This window comes from Erigeron canadensis, chromosome 3, assembly GCF_010389155.1.
Source record: "Erigeron canadensis isolate Cc75 chromosome 3, C_canadensis_v1, whole genome shotgun sequence".
NCBI classification, from domain to species: Eukaryota; Viridiplantae; Streptophyta; class Magnoliopsida; order Asterales; family Asteraceae; genus Erigeron; species Erigeron canadensis.
Window position 1 is genome coordinate 31,954,217 of NC_057763.1, and position 25,810 is coordinate 31,980,026.

Genomic DNA, 25,810 nt, shown 5'->3' on the forward strand with positions numbered 1-25,810 from the left:
AAAATCGACCAAGATATGACTATTTGAAGTCGACCAAAATCTGTTCGGAAAACTCAGCTTTGCGCAGTTTTGTTATAAAATTCGTTTGACAACCTTTAACTTCATATTTTGACACGAAACTACTTCCACCAGAAAGTAGACTTCCTGAAAATAATTTTAGACACCAAAAACGTGACTTAACCATCTTCCATGACCAAGATACGACCTCTTAAAGTTAACAAACTGAATCTGTCCAGATTCTGAAATAACTCAAACTTACTGTTTTAAAGACTACTACAATTAAATACTTATATAAACCTTTCAAATCCTTCCAACACCTATTTACATCTGTTATTATGATTTCCTTGCCCTCATAATTGTATTTCTTTAATTACATTAATTATTATGCTACAATAAATACGTAAACTTTTAACATTAATATGATTTATACTTCAAGCTTTTGATTTAACCCTAAAAAAAAACCCTTTCATTCATTATTATAAATTTGCCATAATATATATTCATCAAATAGGTTACTTATAAATAAATATTAATAAATAAAAAGATATGCTTATATATATATTAATAAATAAAAAGACTAATATATATGAAAAGAGAAGACAAGTGATTTTACCCCAAGATTGATGATCTTCTTCTTAGATACCTTGACAAAATAAAATAAAATACAATCTATAAGCTAGGATTTCATTATAAATTGTATTTTAAATAAAAATTTCATGAGGATATATTATTATTACCAAAGCTTACTTTGACAATGTTGATTAAAATTTGTTCTTGTGGTGTAGGCTTGGTTCGACGACAGCAGCAAAACAAAGATTTGTGATTTGATTTTGATATATATATAATTTTGTTTTGCCGACTTATAAGCTAGGAGGATGTCTCCATGACTCCATCTCAAATTCAAGTTCTATATTATTTTTTTTTATATATATAAGTACTTAGAATTTGCATATAGTTAGGATATATATCATTATTATTATAAACTAATTATACAAATTTTAGCCGTAAATTCCTTTTCAAGTTGTTGAAATGAATTTTTTTTTTTTTTGTTGGTATTTGATATTAAACTGCATTTGAACTTTTTAGATGTTTTATAATTTAACATTATAACAAAACTATTATCTTATGACTATAGGCTTTAACTCACCACAATGTATAGGGATTTATCAATGTATAAAAATGAATATGACATATAGGCACATTGACTAGTCAATGAATTTTGAAATATAAGTTAGAGACTATAATAAATTGCAGGTTTTGGTGACGGATGTCACAATAAGTAGTCCATTTCTTTTTATGTTTTGAAGAAAATAAAAATTTGGAATCCTAGCTATAGCTAGATAAATAATGTCTATTTCTTATATGAAGAATAAATTTAATAGTGTTCTTGCAATTAAAAGTTATACAAAGTAAATCTCGCATCAAATATAGGTTTTGATTAAATTCGATATTTTCAAAAGAGGAAGTTCATCAACCAAAAGAAATCTATTTAAATTATCTTTACCGTCAGCTTTTTGAAAGACTTCTATTTAAATTATCGTTATAGTTAGGTTTTACGCGGGTGAATGAGTTATAGCACGCGCTTTGATGAGATTCTACATTGTCAAAAGAATAAACTCTACAAAAAGAAATCTATTTAAATTATCGTTATACTTGGCTTTTACGTGGATGTATGCGTTATGGCGCACTGCACGTTTTGATTGAATTCTACATTTTCAAAATAATAAATTTCATAGAAAGACCGTAAGTTAGTTTTTAAACGGGTGAACGATCGAGTTATGATGCCCGTTTTGATTAAATTCTACATTTTCAAGAAAATAAGTTCAACCATTAGAAATCTATTTAAATTATCGTTATCGTCAGCTTTTACGCGGTTGAATAAGTTATGGCGCGTGTTTTGATTGGATTTATATTTTCAAAATGGTAACTTATAAAATCAAAAGAAAACCATTTAGTTATTGTTAAATTTAGTTTTTATGCAGATGAATGGGGCACATTTTTATTAAATTTTGCATTTTCAAAAGAATAAATTCTACGAAAAGATATATATTTAAATTATTGTTAATTAGTTTTTACGAGGTTGGATTAATTATGTATACAGTGAGTTTTTGATTAAGTTCGTGTGTTTTTTATTTTCTACTTTGTCAGAAGAATAAACTCAGCCAAATCAATTGGGTGATAATATTCGTACCACAAAAATTATTAAATTTATCACAATAATAATGCATTAAACACTTATATATGTTATATAACTTCATACTCTATCATAAATTTATTAACTTTTATGATACTAATATCATTACTCAAAAAAAATTATTATCTTCAAGCTTTGTAAATCAAATATAACAAAACACAACTTCGAAGTAAATAAACACAAGTTGTTCATTTTTACCATATAATCCATTATTGATTCAATAAAAAAATGAAATTGTGTATTGTGTATATAAGTTTAACACATATTTACATAGTAAGCTTGAACTACTCAGCATTGTCTATGTTCGCGGACATACGGGTTTTGTTTTGTTTTTTTTTTATCATTAAGCTAACTAGCCAGACGTTATTGATCATTAAGGATTAGAAGAAAGTGTTTAAGTATAAAATTTTTAGAAAATTATTGGCTATTGTTAATGTCCATAAATATTTTTTACTTTCAGATAAAGGCTAGCTCGTCTCTAGATCTTAAATACATACCATAAGACTTGTTATTAGCCTTTACTAGGTAATCAACCCGCATATTATGCGGGTAGCTGAATAGAAGTTGTTGTTAAAATTACAGTTTGTTAAGAAGTCAAAATATATAAATCACATTTGTTATATTAAAAATCTGATAATAAATTGATTATTCAATTCTCATACTTCTAACTCCAAAATAAAATTACAATAATAAATTTTAATCTACAAATTTGTTTTCTATTTCAATATCAACCTTTTTGATAACACTTAATATTTCACTTAAGTTACAATGATATCGGGAAAAAAAATATAGTTATATAATTTTAAAAAAATACAATGAAAAATTTAATTAATTATACGAGTTTTGATTTTTAGTTTCTATTCCTCCTAAATATTTAAGTAAAATAAAAATTTTTCATATACTAAAATTATGTTAAAATCATTATATCTTGAAATAAGTTTGAAATTGTTTTGTTTTATCTATTTTTTTGAATGATGTCATACATACGTTAAGATAATATATTAACATATTATGTAAAAAAAAATTTTAAAAAAATGACATCATCACAATCTTCTTTTATTAATATAAGAGATACCTCTCAATATAAATGCCCTTACTCGATATTAAATATATATATATATATATATATATATATATATATATATTCAACATTTCAACATATGACATTGGCAAGTAATAAATGTACATAGAATGTGGAATCTTATTATACGAATTGCATCTCATTGAGCATTATCTATTAACCAGCATTCACATGGTACTTACGGATTGCAACGTCGATAATTTATAGCATGAAAAATGGCATGACAATACAACATATAAGATAGCGTGAAGACAATAATCTATATTGGTGAGTGGCAGACTGGTGGTGTTTGTGAGTGGTGGCGATGATGATGGCAATAGCGACAAGTATGACTGTATGTGTGGAAAGAGATGTAGGTTAATTAGCGATAATAGATTTATGAATATAGTTTGAAAAGAAAAAAAACTTTTGATTTAAACTTAAAAGGGGTATTGATTTATAAGATGGTGATACTTAGAATTGTAAAAAAATTATATAGGTATATATAAGTGGAAATTCCTTCCACATACTGCCTTATATAGATGAACAATCCTTGTGAAAAAATTGATTGTGTTAAATGTTAATTATCTATTTGGCATCCATTTAAACAAAACAAACCATAAGAGAGGTAATCTTGGTGTTAAACCTGGAACATCAAAACACTAATCATGGATACATTTTGTTAATGAATATTATGGTTAATATTATAATCACGTTCAAATGATTCTAATATTAATTAAATACATATATAAACCGAAAGTAAAGAACAAAAAAATGTTAGTTTACTCAAGGTCTTAAGTTCGAGTTTTGAGGTTTTCATCTTAAAGGAATTTTCCATGAGTAGGGGGTTGGAAGTCCAGAAAATCTCTGATTAAAATTGCTTCCAACACGTCTGAATCGAAACTCACTTTAAAAAAATAAAAATTAAAAATTAAAGTTTCTAATAGATTAGTTAGAAACCAAAGAGAAAAAAAAACTATACGAGAAACCAAGAATAAAACGTAGGATTAAAACTAAAACGAGATGCGACGTGATAGAATCCGAACGACGGTATATGTGGTGCAAAATATGTTGAATGAAAGTTTCTAAGATATTAAGTGGAAACCAAAAACAAATATAACTCAACTAAGAACCGACAATAAAATCCGGGAAAAAAGCTTAAATGGGTCCTTACGTGATAAATTCTTCACGATAAATAGAATACCATGCGACTAATGATGGACGGACGGTGAGTTAGTTATTCATTTCATCTCTTTTATAAACCGAATTATCATCTTTCTAAAATATTGAACCAATAACCTCAAAATATCTTTTTTTTTCTCCATTAGTTTAGCTCAATGGTTGAGCACCAGCTTTGCATATTGGAGGTTTCGAGTTCGAGACATGAGAAAGATATATGAAGGATTTTCACAAATCAAGTCTTCCGGTGAAGCAGGTTTGAGTCCTGCGGATGGGGCAATGTTTTATACCAATTAAATGTCGTGCCTTCAGGTGATTTAGTTAGAGGTTTCTTCTCCTACTAGGTATTGCGGGTGAAAGGGATCTATAGCGTGGACCCAATTAGACAACGTAAGTTAGATCCCCTGTTGCGAACAAATGATCCCCATCTTTTTTTAAAAGAAAAAACTTTGTTTAATATACATATTACCAATGAAATCATTTATAACATATATCTCCAATCCTTAAAATAACTATACGATTTCTTTTTACATCAATTATTTTTACATTAATAATGACACCGTTACCCTTGTACGGTTGTACCCCTATTAATCGTAGTCCTTCTATGAGGGCTTGGTTTGGGTATACCTAAGTTCAAGTCGGAGGACAAGGTTTACCCCATTAATCGTCGTGTCTTCGGGCGGATTAGTTGGGAATTTTCTCCAATTGGGTATTTGAAATAGATATTTCTTTTCAAGGGAGCTCTCTAGCACGTACCCGGTTAAAAAAACGCATAGCCTCTCGGTGTTAATTTATGACACAAAGTTTCAAGCGAAATTCACCTTAAAAAAAAAAAATGAAAGATTATTTTTTTTTTCTCTCACCGGTTTTAATAACTCGGGTCCAGAAGTCATCAAGCGGGTAGTTTAATCTGAAAACAGACACCCCCTTCAACAAAAAGAGAAAAATACAATAAAATAGAGTAATATAAAAAGAAAAATAAAATATTGAAAGAAATGATACATCGATTTTTAAAAAACTTTAGTTTAACCGGCGTGCTGGTCGGCCGTCGGCATATGAGCAACTCGGCCACCGTGATGAGCTTCGGTGACGGTAGCCACGGTGCACTTGGGTTGCCATTGATGGCCGGAATTGGTTCCGATGCATATGAACCAACACCCATTTCAGCCTTACCTTCTGATGTTTGTAGCATAGCTGCCGGTCATTATCACTCGCTTGCTGTTACTAGTCAAGGACAAGTATGGTCTTGGGGCCGAAATCTCGAATACCAACTTGGCCGTTCCTTTGATTCTCCTAGGTATATGTTTTGTTTTATTAATAAACTTTTGAATTTTTTTTTTTTTAATAATAATTTTAGACGTATCCAGAAAGAAAGTAAGTTAGTAAGCACCCAATGTTGTCTTCAACGGGTTATGGGTCCCAATACATCGACAGCGTATAGGGAGGTTAAAATGTAGACAACCTTACCCCTACCACGACGGTATATAGAGGCTGCTTCCCGGTTCTATTTATAAGATAGAAAAGGACATTCAGCCTTGCAAGACATTAGGATAGAACCCTTGACCTCTGTCTCCGTTTGTCATATTTTGCTACATTGTACTAGATGAGTAAGCGGAAGAGGTTTTCCTGTTTGGGTTACGTGACTTCTACGTTTGTTTTTTTTTTAAATGACAATCATATAAGTTGTTACGTTGTTAAAATTTACAAGTTATAAGAGGCCAAATACATGAAACAATAAAATTTGAAAGTTTGGTACCTACAAAAGAAGGAATAAGTATTTGATAATGTATTCAACTTAGTCTACTGTATGTACTTCTTTTTCACATATTGATATTGTATGTATCTAGAATGTATTTTGATAATGTGACATCCATATAAGTTGTCACGTCATTAAAAATCCCAATGGTATTGAAGATATACAATAGCAGTATCTAAAAATTGGATACATAAAGTTGCAATGTTTAGAATTTGAAACATATAGTTAAATATATTTTGTAAGCAGTTAACCAAAAGAAAGTTTTATTGTCAGGTAATAAAATACTACATCAACACGTGACAAGTTGGATACATCGAAAATTTGGGTTCATCCTCACCATTCAGCGTACTTTTTGCTGTATTTGTCATGACCGGCATCCAATATGGTAGATTAGGAAAGATATTGGTACATCTTTTGGTGACCTACAAGGTAGTATGGATAATTTTGATGGCCATAAGGATTAATGCTGAATAGGGGTGGTTTCCTTGTATGTTATTTTGAAGTTTGATACAAATAATCTGAGTTTCTGACTTGTAAAATGACCCAGACGGTTCATAATACCATCTTTTGGCTGACTTATGCAGTGGCATCTCATTCTCTTTTGAGGCCTACTAAATTCTTGCTTATTTGTAACAGAGATACATGGGTGGAACCACAAAGAATAGATGGGTTGAGTGATGTAAAGTCTGCATTTGCATCAGGAGTTGTATCTGCAGCTATTGATGTAGATGGGTATCTATATATTTGGGGAAAATCAAAGCGCGGTCAGTTGGGCCTTGGAAATGGTATCGCAGAGGCCGTTCTTCCCAAAAGGATAAAAGTTCTTGATAAAGAAGAGATAATAAAGGTGGTCTCAATACCATTCTTAAGGTAGAATTATGAATTTGAATGTCATCATCAGCCTTAGGGGGTATTTGCCTTTGGCATTGCTCTTTATATATGATTATCCAGTCATTTTGTTTCATTTTCATGTAAAAACCAAAAAGTGTCAATGCAGGTGCTCAAAAACTAAATTAAGCTAAAAATGCAATTGCAACTAAGCACTTTGGAAAATGCAATCCCAAACATCCCTTACTCCCTTAGTGTTTGGATAGTAAAATCTTTCGATTCAGATTTTACATGTTAGTAAAGAATCAGATTTTACCTAACAGATGCAGTACTTCAAACATCATTTTCTCAGCTCGTATTAATGTATTATTACAGCCAAGTATCTTGTTTTGATTAATACCAGTGATATCCTAACTTTCAAAATGCAATGTCAAACACCCTCCAACACATAGAAGGAAACCTAATAAGTTAATGAACAGGTTGTATTTGGATGGGGCCATGCTCTTGCACTTACTAAAGATGGAAAGTTATTTGGTTGGGGCTATTCAGCAGATGGTAGATTGGGAAAGAGAGGAGACACGATGGCTTCACCACTCGAATCGAGTGCAAATTTGTCTTCCAGTTTGAAGCTTGCAGATGCTGAAAAACTAGTCTTGGAAGCTATGGATAAGGAGAATGATATGCCTATTATTTGGGAGCCATGTTTGATTGATGAACTAAAAGGTGTTGAAGTTGCAGATGTGTCTTGTGGACTTGATCATACCTTGGTTCTTCTACGTAAGTCATTTATGCACACAACACAATGTTAGTTTGTCTTTTCTGTATGAAAGTTGCTCAAATAACCTGTTCCTATAAGTGGCAAGTTGGATGGGTTGGGCAATATGTCAAAACAGGTCCAGGTCTACAAATCTCTTTTGGTATGGGTCAAAATTAGGCAGGTTAGAATAGGTTGATGGCAAATCATTCTTTGTTTATTAAATTCTATGCATAGTTGATACATAAAGGTTACAATGATGCAATAAGTTGTATGTATTATACTTTGGGTAACTTTTCTGTCTCTATTTTGTTTTTATCTGCCATGTTGTGTCTAAAACACCAGTCAAATCGGTCTATTTATCACTACCCGGAAGCTGTAAATGATATAGTGTTATTTGTTTTAGGTGATGGAACCATACTTAGTGGTGGAAGCAATGTATACGGGCAATTGGGTAGAGAAACACAAGATCTAGAGCTGCTTCCAGTTGATATAAGTGCCTACCCGGTCTCTATTGCTTCAGGGCTGGGCCATTCTTTGGCCGTATGCCAGATCCCATCTGCAGATGGCGGTGGAGTAGCCTCCGGTATCTTTTCATGGGGGTGGGGTCAGAATTCGCAGCTGGGGAGGGAAGGTCCAACGAACATCCCATTGCTCGTAGATGGACTTTTAGGTCATAACCCATTGTCAGTGTCAGGTGGACGGGTACACTCCATTGCTTTAACTTCCGACGGAGAGGTCTTTTCCTGGGGTTGTGGTAGAAGTGGGAGGCTCGGGTTGGGCAGTTCTGTGGATGAGCCAGAACCCATGTTGGTCGAGTTTCCAGAAGATACTAACGTTTTGCAGATTGCCTCGGGCTTTGATCACAATCTGGTTTTAACTGGCAACTAAATGGTTATGCTGATATGATTGCCTTCAAGATTCATTTGGTATCAATTGCGTATGTGCGATAAAAATGTGGAACTATCACTAATCTAACTTCATACACAAAAGATATTGCATTTAATGTATGAAATGTATCTTGTACTCTTATTTACTTATCAGCTGATGCTTAAACTTACAACATTGTGAAAGGCAATGTTCATGAATTTTCAGTACAAAATCTCAAAAGTTTTCGGGGCTGTCATCCAATTGTTTCTCATCTTCAATATCCACCTCCAATATCTCCTGTAATTAAACCACATTTCTGCCATTAGAGAAACCATTTGATGATCAAGTCTTACTAGTAGTTTTAAATCTAGATTGCTTACTGGAATCCTCTCCTTCAAATAGTTCCCAATTCGTGCTAATATCAACGAACGTTCATGCCAGAATCGACCCTTGAGCCTAATCTTCACAAACGGTCCATCAACTTCAGCTAATTCAGCAACTCCTGTTTTCATAATTCACATTCCTTTATTTATACCATCATCATTTAAAACAATTACACGAAATGTCTTAAGCGGTTAAGCCCTTAATTGGTTACCTGTCATTCCAACTGATGTATCAAACAAGTGCGAAAACTGTAGTACAACAATGACCAACATTAAAAGATTTAAAAGGATTAAGAATTTAAGATATGGAAATCTAGATAAGTAGTTCAGACTAATTGCAACTTGCCTTTGTTGTTCTAGCATCATCTAAAACAAGCTTGACATTGTCTTCAGTTAAGTCAAGTGATGCAGAAACCTTGAAAATTTTCCGGATAACTAGAGGTGGTTTCAAGGCTCTAAGACGCCGTGGCAGTGTAATTGGCTGCTTTAGATGTGAAGTTAGGAAGCTCGTGTTCGTTAAGGTTCGACTACGGTTAGAAGTGTAACATTGTTGTGGTGATATCTGGTGGCGATGATAGTAATAAACGACATGGACAACGTTTGTGGCCATCATCTTTTTTTTTTTCTTTTTCTAATTTCTATCTATCTTTACTTACCAGAAAGTAAGAAACACATTCCAATTGGTGTTTTGTCCATAAGTTTGTGTTGATATGTAATGTGGGGGCATCCTATCCACTGATTTATATATTAACCAAACACCCCCTAAAGTATTTCGGTTACAATATTACATGAACAATATGTTAAGTCGTTATTGAGAAAGGTAACATAAATTTCAAATTTGGACAGCTCAAAATTTTTGTATGTTTAGAAAAAAATTCTAAAATTCAATTATTTACTTTTAAGGGAATATGGAACCAATTTTCAAATCCTATATGTTTTCCTGTAAATGTGAATGATTACATATGCAACTTAATTATATATATATATTGTTGATAGAACATAGAGAAAAAAATAAGTTTCTTTTTAATCTTGACCATCTAAATTAATAAGCAAATGAATCATAGCCCTTGAAACTAAATGTCAAACTTAACTAATATAAACAATGTATTACTCGTAATTAATATTAAATGAAATGAAATACTCTACTTTGACTAATATACTATTGCCAGTGATTTTAAACTTGGCGAATACAACCCATCGTATCAAATTTATATTTAGAGGCAAGCTATATATTACCCACAAATTTTCAAACCGGGTTAAATATAAAATCATCGAAGCTCAATCTGTTTTGGGATGGGGGTCATAGGGCTAGATAATTTTCACATGCACAGATTTTATTTTTGAAATTATATACATAATGTTAGTAAAGCTTGGATAGAAAATTCAATGAAATTTTGATTGTAGACATTTATTCAAAATGATAAACAAAATAAATCATAACATTTGAAACTAAAGTCAAACTTACCTAAAATAGACATTGTATAAACATCGAAATTGAAATATTTGAACACAATTGCAGAAGTTTTACAACTTGACTGATGGTGTATTTTAGATTTTGAATCAAATGTTATAACATATTTATACCATTAATATAAGTCCACTAATATAAGTATTTTTTGCATTAATCACTACGAAGAAAGCTACTATGTCACATATTAATTTAGTTATCAGATACTTAGTTTGTTTCAAAAAAATTTGTTATATAAAAAATCTACTTGAAAATTCTAGCCAAAACCTATCAACCCAACAAAAATCGGGTTGGCAATGAGTTGGTGGGTTGATTTCAAGACACATGGTACATGGGTAGGTTGGCGTGTTAAATGGGTTCGTGGGTTGATCTCGGTTCATATGAGTTGGTTTGGTTGACGGGTTCATTTGAAGTCAAATGAGTTGTGAGTTTTCGGATCAAATGAGTTGATGAAGCGACCTATTAACGTATATATTATATAACTTTAAATAAATCCGGTTGGCGGGTTGACCTATTAACCCAAATGGTCAACCCGACCTCGGGGAAAAAATCAAGTTAGCGGGTTACCGGGTCAAGATTTCACTCGGTTTCAAGTCAACTTTCAAGCAAAGTAGATTATTGACAATCTTAATATATATTAAACCGACTCTATATATCTAATATCAACATATGTAAAAAATTTAGGACTTTATTTTAACATTATGCTCGATTTTATAATAAACTTATGTTTTTGATAAAGGCTTTTAAGTTACTTGGTTACTCTGTCACCGACCGGGTATTAATCTAGTTATATATATATATGGCTATCATAACTAAGAGAAAAAATTATTTTAAGAGTAGATCTTGACCATTGAAAATCTAAAGAAAACTAATCTAAGCCATTGAAATAAAAAGTCAAATTCATAGTTATATATATATAGAGAAACTTGGTAAATTATATACAACTTTTACTACATATGCATACACATTCCTGTTTAATCTACGTGATTGAACATTAAATATAGAATGACAAATACAATATTAAAACTTAAAAGTTAAATACCCAAACATGGAAAGGTTTAAATTCTATTATACGTACATAACACCGAGAGGCAAGAATGACAACCAAAAGTATACGGAAAAAGAAACTAAAAAATTTTCATTGTGCTTTACTCAAACATTCTTAGTTAATATAGAATCTTTATAAATGGGTAAGGATTTGATAATTTCCACTATAAAAATCACAAACCTTTACTTTTCATTTGAATACGTCGTAAGTTTCAAGCAGCAATGAGATTCTAATGTGTTTTTACATTTATATTTTTCCATATGACATTGCTTTAACTATTTATATATATATATATATATATATATATATATATAGGATATAGATCAAATGAGAAGTTACCTTAAAGAGAGAAGAGAGAGAAAGTTCGTTTTTATTTTTTTAGCTTGTTTTTTTGAACTTTTTTTTTCCCTTTTTCACTTTTTTCATTCCCTCTTTAATTAACCAATTTCATATAAAAACTTTTAAAATTTTTTAAAAATATTTTTTTTTCCAAAAGGGCGTAGCCCGTAAGCTATAGGCGAAGCCTCTCAGACCCATGATAGCTAAGGGTGTAGCCCGTTAGGTAGATCACCCCATCACCAATCACCCCTATGACCTATCAGCCTCTATAACCTATCACTCCTACCAGCTACCCCTTATTAATATCCTTAAGGGCGAAGCCCGTACCGTACTCTTACATATATAGCTCACTAACTCGGGTTAGAATTTTTTTTTTTTTTTAAATTTTTTTTATGGATTGAATTAGTTAAAACAAGAATGAAAAAAGTGAAAAAAAAAAACAAGCTAAAAAAAAAAAAAACGGACATTTTCTCTCTTCTCTCCTTAAGAACCTTCTCTCTGGATCTCTACCCTATATATATATATATATATATATATATATATATATATATATATATTAAGTCACATGCAAATTCATTTTTCTTTTCATTCTTGACGTGATCGATGTCTTGAACGTTTTACAGAAAACATGTACAACAACATATATATATATATATATATAATATATAATATATATATTATATATATATATATGTTGTTGTACATGTTTTCTGTAAAACGTTCAAGACATCGATCACGTCAAGAATGAAAAGAAAAATGAATTTGCATGTGACTTAAATGAAGTTCGTCGTCTTGAATGAATTGTAACTAATAACGTTTAGTAAAATAATTAATTATGATTCTTTTTTTTTATCATTTATCTTTGTAGGATGAGGTTGATGGTGTAAGAAAGACAATCTCAAAAACAAGAATCTCTTAGTCCTAATTTATTATGTTATTTAATAAAGTTGATTATTCTTTCATTTACATTGTTGTAGGTTCGTATTTTTTGAATACTTTAATTGTCAATTGATCAACTTTTAGAAGTTTTAACATCAGTATTTGTTAGCTTCAATTTTTTTATACATTTTTTATAATCTTCACAGTTCAAGTTTCAAGAAATATTTAGAGATCCGTTGCTATTTTGTGTTTTTTTTCCAAATAATGTAATTGTAATTGTACTTTTGTTATGTCATTAAGCATTTTGCTTAATGACTTTATTTGTAATAATATTACGCAGCTCTAGAAAGAAATTATGTCACATACATCTAATTTATTAACTTTTATATTTTTTTCAACAAAAAATGGTATGAATATAAACTATTGTAAATATGATTCTAGATAACACTTTGAAAGTTACAAATCAAAGAATTTTCATTACAATTTAATTTATGTAATATGTATCCAGATTATTTTTATTTTGTTTTTAAGTATTGAACATTTCCAAAATTTGATACATTTGGTATTAACAGATAATTCTATAAGAAAAAGATACACATTTGTACGAACTTTATTAAATGATGCTAAATCTTTATAGCTACATGAGTTTATTTTGTTTTTAGTTTATAATTTCGCATTATAGATGAAAATAAAATTTATGTGGAAGAAAATAAATAACTTATTCAAAAGTTCATGCTAATTAATACTGAAATCAACTTCCACTTTTTATTCTTATTATTATTATTATTTTTAATGATAATTGTGTTATTGTTATTTAGACAAGTTTTCTAATGGTAATTACCTAAAACTATTAAAATATTTTAAATAAAATTAACTAAATATATAAAACCCAGTTAATAATCAATAATACTATTAATCTTATGTGGAAGATCTTAGTTGATATCAATTTTTAATACCCACAATAAAAAGACAAACAAATTTGGATTTTGAAAAGAATAATCAGGTACAATAAATAAAAAAATCCGAATCCACAATTCAAGCAAGTTTATATCAATTTCCTTTCTGAATCATGATAAATGTCCAATCTTCATTAATATCATATCTAAGTCTAGAAATGATAAATATACCTGCGTCCGATAGGAAATGTGATACTCAAACTCATTCAAACTGGGGAATCTCCAAGTTGACCAAAGGATGGACACGAGTATAAAGATGTAATTTCATTGGTGAGGATGGAGACAAAGATGGAAAACAATAGATCCCCTATTTCTCATACCCGAACCCGAATAATTATATATATTTAATAAAATCACATTATGGTTTTTAAATTCACATTATAAAAAGGTTGAACTACACATTCTCTTATCCATTTTCTAATATTTATTCAAACATGAAATCCCCGATTACCCAATGGGGACGAGTATGAGGATGTAATCTAATTCTTCAACGGGGATGAGGACCGTGGTGGGGATTGCAAGTATCGAGTATATATGGAGATGAAGATTAAGATTCCTGGTGATCCCTGTCCCATTACCATCCCTATCTACGTCTACGTCTAATATGATAACATACATAGAAGAACAAAATTGGATTGGTAACAACAGTTAGGTACAACACTCATTGTATCAATTTAAAGAACAATCATCGTAGCAACTTGAAAGGATTGAGTTTTTCTGTCTAAATTCTTGGGTGATAAGGTTTCTTGCCAAGAGATTTAAATTGATGATTTATTTGATAAGGAAACTATGTAATACAGCCCAGTTAAGATAACTAAATTTAAATATCTTTACAAATTTCAGAATGCCATCTTTTATACCAATGACGATTCTAATGTAAGATAATTTTGTTTTATGAGATAAAATTGATCGTGTTTTGCATGCTCTATCGATATATTTTAATGTTTCCAACCCGGTCAACGACCGGGTATTGATCTAGTTAAACTAGTTGGCATACATGACGTTCCTTTCGCACCAGTTTAATATGAATTATATTCAATGCTCAAAACTTCACATTTTGTTTCCCTCCTTTCTCCTTCACCTACTTAGATTTAGAAGATAATTTAACTGTTTTTCGATTCAAACATGATGTTGTTGTAAAGAGGTGGAAAGATTGGTTTTATGATAAGTGTATTCAAGTCAAAGACGACTTGATTTTTTCGCAGTCCAAGATGTTAAGGGCCCGTTTGTTTATAGAATTGTTTTCTAGTTTTTATTTTTTATTTTTCTAGAAAATGAAAGGAACTTTTATTTTCTAAAAAACAAATAAAAAATTGAAAACGCGTTCTAATTTGAAAACTTGAAAACATATTAGAGATGTAAAGAGAGATAAGGAGAAAATTAGAAAATGAAAATGAAAAACAAGAAAAAGATGTTTTCAAGTAATCTATTGAAAATTGTAAAACATTGTTTTTGTTTTCATGGAAAACATTTTTAGAAAAACTATGATTAGAACACGTTTTCTGTTTTCTATGTTTTCTTGAAAAACAAAGGGTGTTTTCTGCAACCAAACGCAGAGTGAGCTTTTGATATGAAAGGCATAAATTTTTTGTTGTAAAATTTAAGGCTTTATAATCGAAAACTTACTAGTTAAATGACTACTATCTTTTAAGAAATGGAAATAAATATAGAACGAGTTAAAGGTATCACTATCCTTTTCAAAAGGATGATATAATATGAATCGTATGGGTAAATGTTCTTTTGAATACTTAATTTTGGTTGAAATTTAAGGGTCAAAATCTAGCCATTAGATCATCTCTATCAATGATTAGGATTGAAATTTATCCCTTAATTATATAAAAAAAAACACGGAGGGGTATTTACATAAATTTGCTAACAAAACAAAACTCTCACCAAGTTTATCATTCTCCTTTCTCTTTTCAACTTTCCTTCTGATGAAAAACACAGACACACACAAACACACACTCTCTTTCCCTCGTTCTCTCTCTCATCTACTCCGGCGACCACCACTACTGCTGCCACCATCATCTCGAGCTCCACCCCCTGCCTGGATCTCCACCTCAAACTACTAGCAGCAACAACAAATGAATGATGATATTTTAGATATTATTAGAGTGTATATATAAAGAATAGATAATCAAACCATGTTTATTCATGATTTGTAGTTCTTTTCTATTATTTTTGTTTTTTCATATGATAAGGAATTGTATCCTTGGTTGTTGTTGTTTAATTTTTTTTAAAGTGTTTGATGAAATGTCTAAATCAAAGTGTATAAATCAAATTTAATTATATACGTATTTGCTTACTATACATCCAATCATACTTGATTGTACATAGATCTATTCTAGCATTTGAATTTGTTATATTTTATTAGCTATTTAATTGACTTTATTGTTTGGTATAATATTGTTTGCAAGGTGTTTGATGAAATGTTTGAACCAAAGTATATGATTAAGAATTAAATCACATTTAATTGAGTATTGCATACAAAGTGTTTGATGTAATGTCCAAACCAAAGTTTGATAATATGATTTAATCACCTTTATGATTCTGAATAAAATCAAATTTAATTGGCTAAATCAATCAAATTTGATTGGTCAAAACAAGCACATATGATACGAAATACAAAAGATTCAAACATACAATCAAATTTGATAGTGTATAGGTTTATTGATATAAATTTGTTTGTGCAAATGTATATATAAAATCAAATTTGATTTTATATATATTTTTGAAATTGTACGTATACAATCAAATTTGATTATATATACGTTTGTTGATATAAACCACATTTGTTTGTGTAAATGTATGAATAATATCTAATTTGATTTTGTATATCTTTTTGAAACTGTACGTATAAATCAAATTTGATTGTGTATAAGTTTGTTCATATAAACTCCATTTGTTTGTGTGAATCTACGAATAAAATCAAATTTGATTTTGTATAGCTTTTTGAAACTGTACGTATACAATCAAATTTGATTGTGTACACGTTGTTAAAATAAACTCCATTTGTTTATGTAACTGTATGAATAAAATAAAATTTGATTTTGTATAGTATTTTAATAATGTATATATATAATCAAATTTGTTTGTGTATAAGTTTGTTGATTTAAAATCCATTTGTTTGTTTAAATTTATGCTTAAAATCAAATTTGATTTTGTATAAATTTTTGAATATGTACGTATACCATCAAATTTGATTTTATAGGTTTGTTGATATAAACTTCATTTTTTTTTTGTAAATATATGAATAAAACCAAATTTGATTTTGTATAACATTTTGAAACTGTATGTATACAATCAAACTTTTTGAAATATATGAAGGCCAATGCGCCCTTCATTCCAAAAGGGTGCCCTTTTAGGGTTGTAGAATGCTGTAACACCCCGAGCTAGGCTCGAAGTGCACTGATAAGCATGAAACAAGATGGAATTATCGTAGAACGAGACTATATGAATATAAAAAGATTCCGTGAACCCAACAATTAGTTTTCAATGTCACAAAAGCATAAGGAGCATACAACCATCAAGAGTTTACAAAACAATATCAAAAGATGGCTCATGATCCTAAGCGAGGTCCCATCAACGGGTAATGAATCACGGATCCATGGTCATAGTTCAACTCCTAGCAATGAAATCAAGCTCTTGGATTCTCTTGGTTACCTGAAAAGTGTACTAAACAATATCAACACTAGGTTGGTAAGTTCGTAGGAATGAAGGAACAAGAACACGTACCAATGCCACCCATCACATAAACAAACATAAAGAACAAGAATTTAGACTTCAATTAAGTATCTAACGTGACCAATGATCAAACACTTGTACACAATGTCCCTCAATTGTTCTCATGTCATCCATAATTGTCATCAAGTACGTATCGTACCCGTTTAATGTCATCAAGCACTAAAATGCCCGTTTGTATTGTCATCATGCCCCTCCTTGTATTCATTGCACATAAATTGATCATCCATGACCATCATTATCCACACATAACCAAACGCCGTGTGTATATACTTCGTATGATACTACTTTTGAAAGGCCGTTGATGTTTATATATAGGGTCACCCGCAGTCTTCCTACCACATCTCCAACATTTCAAAGGCATTATCATCCTTCATATATACCCAACTATCCTAAACAAACTCATCATACATACACAAGTAACCATACAACGAATCACATATTTGCATGTCTACAAAACCATCACACAACATGTACATCACAAATGTCATCATACACGAAGTACACTTTTCAGCCCGACTCTTAAAAGAGTAAGGGAAAGCTACGAAAACTCACCTTGCTCGGCAAAAGAGGCTAATATCAAGTTAAGATGAGATTATAAGTGATCAACTTGTTCCACGCACCCACAACCTAAGAACGTATTCAATATATGCATTATTAGCCAAAACGAAGCTTTAACTAGGTTCTTAGCTAGGTCTCATGGCTTGGAAAGGCTTCCGGGACTCGACAAGGTCACTAGGGGGGTTATATAATAGTTTAGAATCAAGTTGAAGTCGTCCCAAGGTTGCCTTGTCCTCAAACAAAAGTTATACGTTTATGTAGTTTATGTTAATGCCTCGAATTAGGTTCCAAAAATGATGCTCGACTTTGAATGACTCGTTTGTGATGTACATGGCACCAATAAAGTCTTAAGAGTACATTCCGGAAAGGTCAGGACGATCCTAGGACATTAGAAAGAAAGCTAGGAATCAACTAGGTGAAACTGGGCCCACTGTGTCGCATCAAGTGGACTGCGTCGCAATCTTGATGTCGAGGATTCTGCTGCTTCGCAGCTTCATTAAACTGCGTCCCAGTCAACCCAGATCAGCACCAACACCAGATTTACGAGCCAAACACCCCCAAAACACCCATTTAGACCCCATAGTCGACCAAGGAGGATCTAGGACTCGATTTCAAGCTTGAATCGACACATTTGGACATAAACAAACTCAAATGAACACAACCCATTCCAAGATTTCATTTCAAAACATCAAATCTAGTTCCAAATTAGTTTTAACCCATTACAAACCCTAATTCGACCCTTGGCTCAATTTGAGACCCAAATTTACTAGAAATCAACTAGAGACAAGTTAATAAACATAAAATGATGATTATGAGATGAGTTTCACTTACCAAAACCTCTACAATAGCTCAAATCCGAATTTGACCTAATTGAAACTTAGTCTTGCACATTAAAACTTTAAATTTTTGATATGATGTTTAGATGAGGAAGAAGTAAATTATTCTTACATTAAATTGCCTTGAACAACCATAGATGGTAAATTAAATTAGAGAGGGAGTGAGTTTGAGTGTATTTAGTGAGGTGGGAGAGAAATGATAAGAGAAATGAATGAATGGATGAAGAGATGAATGGGTGGGGATAGGGTTGGGTTATCTTGGACGGGTCATGGGTTGGGTACAACCCATGGATAGGATCCATATTCATTTACTAGTTAAAGTTAAAGGTTATCTAAATGAAATCGATTAGCACCAACTAATGACCTCGACTAGTACATAACTCTCGAATCAAACAATAAGTTGACCCATATGAACACATTGCACCCAATTGGACCTCATATTGCACTAGAACATATATTGATTAACTAATACTTAGTCAAATATACACATAGTCAAAGAGTCAAGAATCACAATTGTTACAAATGCGTCCTTCCCTGATGATAACAAGCTTTAAGGTTTAGGGTTTGAATGTCGAGGGTTAGCCTATAGAGTTTATATTAAACAGTATAAATCTAATTATTGCATTAAATATATATTAAAAGTAAATATATATTTAAATTGTCAGTCGAGTAGCGACATCAAAAAACACTTCACCACAAGATTAGACCCTACTAATTTCACACCGTCTCATAGGTTTGAGAGATGACAGACATTTCAGGGGGAAATAACCCATAAATTTGTGACTCTAAGGCATCAAACTCAAAACTTATGGAAAAAAACTAAGGATAAATCAACCAATTACACTGAAATCCTCTAGCAAATGTATAGTTAGATAATAAGCATAAAGAATTTTTAAATTTCATAACAAAACGTATATGGTATAGATTTATATTTTTTATTTCTTATCCAGAACGTATGAGCAATAATATTAATGCCAATACAACCGGCTCACAGTAAATGTGAGTTTGATGGAAAACGACATTGTCATGAGCTACCGATGGGTAATGTATATCAAGAAAAGGTGAGGAATTTTTCTCAATGCCGGTCAAAGTGTTTATTGTAAATTAACAAGCATACTATAAAATATTGAAAATTATTGTTTCTTATTTTGAAACGATGGTTATATATCACTATTTTATGCATGTTCAACAAGTTAAACACAGAATTAGAGATCATTTCTTATAAAATATTAATGAAATCAAACTTGTATGTGCAAAATAAACAATTATTTTAAAACATACAATGCCTACGGAAAACTTCAATATACAAGTGCTTCACAAGTTCTAGATGTCCAAACACAAATTAAAAAGCATTAATCATTGCCGAGCTAATTTCGTGTACCGAACTTCTAATAGTTATTTATTTATTTATATCTTGCATGTCCAAAAAAATTAAATACAATACGATGGGTTACGTTTTTAATACTACTGTACTAGTATGATGTTGATGGAAAATGACACGATAATACAAACTATACAATACACGGGTGTAGAATACACCGATGTAGGATGTATATCAAGAAGAGGCCAAGAAGCTTCTTTTAATTTTTTTTAGTTTTTTATATCAATGTATAAAATTCTGGTCGAAAGTGTTTATTTGTTGGTGATCGAACAAATAATCCTGGCACAATAATGAAATATTAAGATCGAAATTCGAAAACCGAATAAATCATTTTTTCATCTTGAATTAATTAGACAAAATTAATATGCATGATACATGGGAAAGAAAACTATGTTCAAGTTAAACTCGATCGATGTTATGCAAGCTAATTTGATATGTCTCTATCTTAATCTTTTCGACTGTGAAGTTATTATATAAACAAATGATAATTAATGATCTTCCAACTAGTAGACCTATCTATAGACATCGCTATCATCTTTTATCAAAAGAAAAGAAAAGAAATAGAAAGGTTGTGATGCAAATTGCAATAGAAATGTGTGTAAACTCTTCAAATGTCGATAATATTACAATTATCAATTAACATTTGTAAATATTATATATGATAGTCACTCAATCAGTGTTGGAGCTTGAGAAATGTAACCAGGGAAAGTAATTATGGCATTATGTTGTCAAATACAGTAATTATAAATTATAATGTAATGACTTTCTGTGATTAATGAAAAAAAATCGTTAATTAGTAGTTAAAAAAAAAAGAAAAAAAATACAATATGTAACAAAAGTTTGTATTTAAACAAATTACAGATAAAATTACACTATTCAGCAACCAACACCCCTGCAACATATTAATCAAAAAATTGTGGGGTTAAGTTTGATTGTGACATATATCCGCATCTATGGAACATAGATGAAACTTTTACGATTATAGTTTTGCTATTTTTAGTTCATCACATTGTCTAAAATGGTATACGTTATATTTGTGGTTGTTTTTCATTTTCATTCCTTTAATTTCTTACACATTTTCTATTTTTATATTCCACTAAATAGGATAATCTGAACTTTAGTCTTTCTTGTTTCTTCTAACACTCGTACATTTTAAAGGCGTCCACCACATATTAAAATAGTTTATTACAATAGTATATTATATATATATATATATATATATATATATATATGGATAATAGTAATAATAATGATAAATTTTACAAGAGAAAAAAATGACATTTTGGATGGATTATATATGTTAAGGAGTCTAATCTAATAAATTAGATGATTAATTTGTGTATTAGTTAATGGGATTGAGCATCATAATTTTTCCAAGTACAAATCGATCGTATCTTATATTCTTAATATTAGAAAGTTGTCTACTTGGGTCGTGTATTATACAACTCCTTTCCATTTGCCTAACGTCATTACAACTACCTAAATCAAGTTTGCATTGAACAAGGGTTGAGCGCGTTTTTCTAATACGCCAACCCATTCATCAAATGCATATGTACAAATATTTTTTTTTTGTAACTACCTAAATCAAGTTTGCACTGATCGAACAAGGGTTGAGCGCGTTTTTCTAATGCGCCCAACCAGTTCATAAAAAATGCATATGTACGAGTATTTTTTTTTTGTTAAAAGGTATGTATAGATTGGTGAGCACACCTTTAACGTTTTCTTGACATTAGTCATTGTCCACCTCACAAGAATAACTCCAAACAACTCCCTTGACAAATAATAGCATCTTCCACCCTTTTTGGTTCATGTTGTGTGCCCTTTCTAACTCGTTTCCGTAGACGCTACTAGACCAGTTCCGACCCAACCCGATTGCAATAAAGCCTAGCTTTCCACATTCACTAAACTGTTAATACAAAATCTATATATCCATGCTTATATGATATAACGTATGGTGTATATAGGGAAGAACAACCTCATTTTAATGTGATTGAAATAAGCATTGAATGTAACATCAAACTAACTTCACCAAGAATTTACATCCATCATTTATTACATATATATATATAATATGATATGATATACTAATTCTATACCACTAGCAGCCACCTCTCACAATCACAACCTTCTTCTGCCCTTGTCTCTACGCAATTCCATACAATATTTGTGGTCTAAATATGGCTGACAAACCAGATAAAAGTGGAGTTGTAGCTTCAGAAAATTGCTCTAACAATATGGGACCAAGTCAAGAAGATTCAAGCTCCGGTATCCGGACGGTGGAGACACTGCTACGGCTGTTACCGGTGGGGCTGTGTGTGGCAGCGCTAGTCGTTATGATTAAGGATTCGGAAACGAATGAATATGGCTCTTTGTCTTACTCTAACCTCACTGCTTTCAGGTATTTTGTGCGCTTTTTAATTTTTATTATTCGAAAAAGATTATGAGACTTGAACTCATAACCTTTTGGTCTGGTTTGGATATATATATATATATATATATATATATATATAGTCTTAGAAATATATATTGGACAATTTTTATTTACCTACAAACTAACACAATTTTAAGTAGTTGTATCCATAACTATGTTTGATGAGGCATTTAACAAACATATAAATACATACATTTAAATTACAAGTCATTTGACAAACCGGGTGGGTTGATTTATGGGCCAAACAGGTTATGTTTGCCACCTATCACCGATAGTTTTTGTCCTAACATTATATGTATACTAAAAATCAGCATGATTATGAAAATTACCATTATAATTAGTGGATATTAATAAAAAAATTTAAAAAGCAATTGTGTTTGTAATGTTTGTTTTCAAAAAGTGAAGTCTCAAGCTATTTTTTTAAAACTTCATCTAGCTAATTACTTTTGTTTAGTCAAACACTATTCTATAATTAGGCGTTTTCATAGTAGTGTGTCATATCAACAAAATGTAGCGAGTTCAAACTTCAAACCACAACTGTTTTAAAATTTTATGCAGGTTTTTGGTGAATGCTAATGGCATATGTGCTGGTTATTCGCTACTATCGGCTGCTGTCACTGCAATACCCCGCCCTATAACGATGTGTCGAGCCTGGACCTTTTTCCTCCTTGACCAGGTTGGTAATTTTCAACTAAAATTAACTATAGCTTTCTTCTTAGAAATAATGAACCATCATCAAGTGGTTTAATGACAAGGCCAAGAAGTCTTGTTTCCTCATAAGAGGCTCAAGTTTAAGTGTAAAGCTACCGGCCGGTTAATTAGACCGTTACATCTGCGTGAAAAATGATTCGTCATCTTCGGATGATCTAAACAAGAAAAACTTTTTTTCGTTTATCCTTTTAATGTAAAACAGTGAATCTATTACACACCAGATTGATTATTTGAGTAGTACAGTATTATATTTTTAAGGGGACCAACAAATTTGTTTATTAAGTCACTTAATAAAAGGTCGATATAAATGTTATTGTATTAATGTGTACCAAATTCATTCTTTAAACCAATGTGTTGATAGCCCAGTGGCCAGCCGTCCCCGACTAAGTCGAGCCCCAACATGTTCATCCCTATTGAATGCATGGGGCGCAGGTTCGAATCTCTCGGCCTGCAAGCTGCATGAGGATTTATTTCGTTGTGGTGGTATTTGGTGGAGGGGTTTCACAGGGATACGAGTTGTGCGGCCAGGGATCGGGATGTTCCCTCCAATTTACACCTTTTTGGAAATTCATATTTTAATACCTCTTGAATAATGTATTAATAAGAATAGTTTTTTTTTAATAGTTAAAGAATTGAGAAATGACATGCATCTACTATTTTTAAAATTCCATTATAGTAATATGTGAAAAAAATTTGTTTTTATTTTACAATAGGCTTTTTCATTTTTTCATCTTGTAACTAATAATATGTGGAGTTTTTATTCTCACACACTTAGTAATGAAAGGTTTGGACTTTTTATTATACATATAATTAAGATCACATGATGGCCTAATGGAAGTCAACCAACCTCTCCCCTAAGACTATTTGTAACCGTTCAACCTTTTCAGTTACACTTTGCTTACCATGTCAGCATCACCTTTCTATCTTTTTTACCATTTATTTTTTTCCTTGACCATTTAACTATTAGTTGGTCCCCACCTTTTTTCTTTTTTAATTAAAAGTACAATATAATTTTTTATCCTGTAACAATAGAAAGAGAACCCTGACAACTCATTGTCCCACAAAACAGAAAATTCACTCGGTGAGTGAAATCAACGGCACAACTTGATCGACTCAAATCTGACGTGTGGTAACAATTGACCGGCATGGCATATATCACCGAACTTGTTATACGACCTTTACATTTGGTCTAAGGAATGCAAATTCGACCCTACAAGGATTATCATGCATTTAGTACTAAGTTTCATTTTAGCATTATGTGATGGCCACCTGCCTCCAATTATGAGGAGCTCCATATTGGGAGGAGCCAAACAAAATAGTGGCACGGGGACGAGATTTGCCTCTACGGATTCCATGTGGTGGTTTCCTTTAGGAGTAATTACTAGTGCACATAAATACTCGTATAGTTTATGAATAGGATAGGTTGCCCTTAAAGAAAAAACCTTATACTACTATCTTGATGCACTTTGTGGAAGTTGAAAGTTACATATATTTTCTTCTTTTAGTCTGATTGACATATTTACACATAATGTATAAAAGAGTGGTACAAAGCAAAATGCAGATTAACATAAGCATTCCCTGAAACTGCAGATTTTAACATATCTAACTCTGGCTGCTGTTGCGGTGGCAACGGAGGTGGCATTTCTAACATACAAAGGTGATGTGGCGGTGACATGGAGTTCAGCGTGTGGAAGCTATGGCCACTTCTGCAAACAAGCAACCGCATCAATCATAATAACTTTCGTGGTGGTGCTTTGCTATGTTTCATTGTCACTCATTTCATCATACAGGCTCTTCAGCAAGTATGATGCACCGGTTGGCTACCACAACAAAGGGATCGAGATCGTTGACTTTGGGAATTAAGATATTTGACTCTTAACCTTTGTGCATGTTTCCATTCCTTGAAGAGCAAAAATAAGATTGTGGAAATATGGTATGTAATGTTCTTCATCGGTACTCCTGTTAGTAACTCAAGACTTTAAACTGTATACGATATAGTATTTGTATCAACTTAAATCTTGTAATTTTTATGAGACAGAGGTTGTATTTGGTAGGCATGAATGAGGCATGTAAAGGAAAGCACGATTCCGTTCTGTTATATAAATCTTGTTTGTTTAGGTTCATGGAAAAGAAAGATCCATTACCTGTTGAACCACATTCCCTTCAAACATAGATTTTAAGCGTCAAAAATCTAGGGTGAATGAACCATGCCAGTTCATAAATTTAGTTTAATCTGATGAGAATATTACGCATGAACATGCTTTATATCAATGTCAACAACACCCAGTCTTGGCATGGAAGAGGTGATACGTAGACATTTTCACCATAAACCGCATGTAAAACAGATGACTTCCAAAGAAATATGATTATAAGCATTTTAGATGTCATAAACCTCGAAAGTACATGTAAACAAGGATCAAACACCAGCTCAAGAA

General features: G+C 31.4%; 3 protein-coding genes across 3 annotated transcripts; 2 read left to right on the forward strand and 1 right to left on the reverse strand.

Moving 5' to 3' along the window:
• The first annotated feature begins 5,380 nt into the window (after nucleotides 1-5,380).
• Nucleotides 5,381-8,873, forward strand: LOC122594082 (RCC1 and BTB domain-containing protein 2). Its single transcript, XM_043766558.1, has 4 exons — nucleotides 5,381-5,730; nucleotides 6,826-7,036; nucleotides 7,497-7,794; nucleotides 8,178-8,873. The coding sequence occupies exons 1-4, from the start codon at nucleotides 5,429-5,431 to the stop codon at nucleotides 8,660-8,662; spliced, it is 1,296 nt and encodes a 431-aa protein (XP_043622493.1). The 5' UTR covers nucleotides 5,381-5,428; the 3' UTR covers nucleotides 8,663-8,873.
• LOC122594083 lies at nucleotides 8,755-9,707 on the reverse strand. The gene is made up of 4 exons (XM_043766559.1): nucleotides 9,371-9,707; nucleotides 9,237-9,273; nucleotides 9,022-9,143; nucleotides 8,755-8,938 (listed from the first exon to the last, which is right to left on the reverse strand). Exons 1-4 carry the CDS (start codon nucleotides 9,635-9,637, stop codon nucleotides 8,876-8,878), a joined length of 489 nt encoding a protein of 162 aa, XP_043622494.1. The 5' UTR covers nucleotides 9,638-9,707; the 3' UTR covers nucleotides 8,755-8,875.
• Nucleotides 9,708-22,321: 12,614 nt separating this feature from the next.
• Nucleotides 22,322-25,498, forward strand: LOC122594659 (CASP-like protein 2A1). Its single transcript, XM_043767089.1, has 3 exons — nucleotides 22,322-22,631; nucleotides 23,223-23,340; nucleotides 24,966-25,498. The coding sequence occupies exons 1-3, from the start codon at nucleotides 22,411-22,413 to the stop codon at nucleotides 25,236-25,238; spliced, it is 612 nt and encodes a 203-aa protein (XP_043623024.1). The 5' UTR covers nucleotides 22,322-22,410; the 3' UTR covers nucleotides 25,239-25,498.
• The last annotated feature ends 312 nt before the right edge of the window (nucleotides 25,499-25,810 follow it).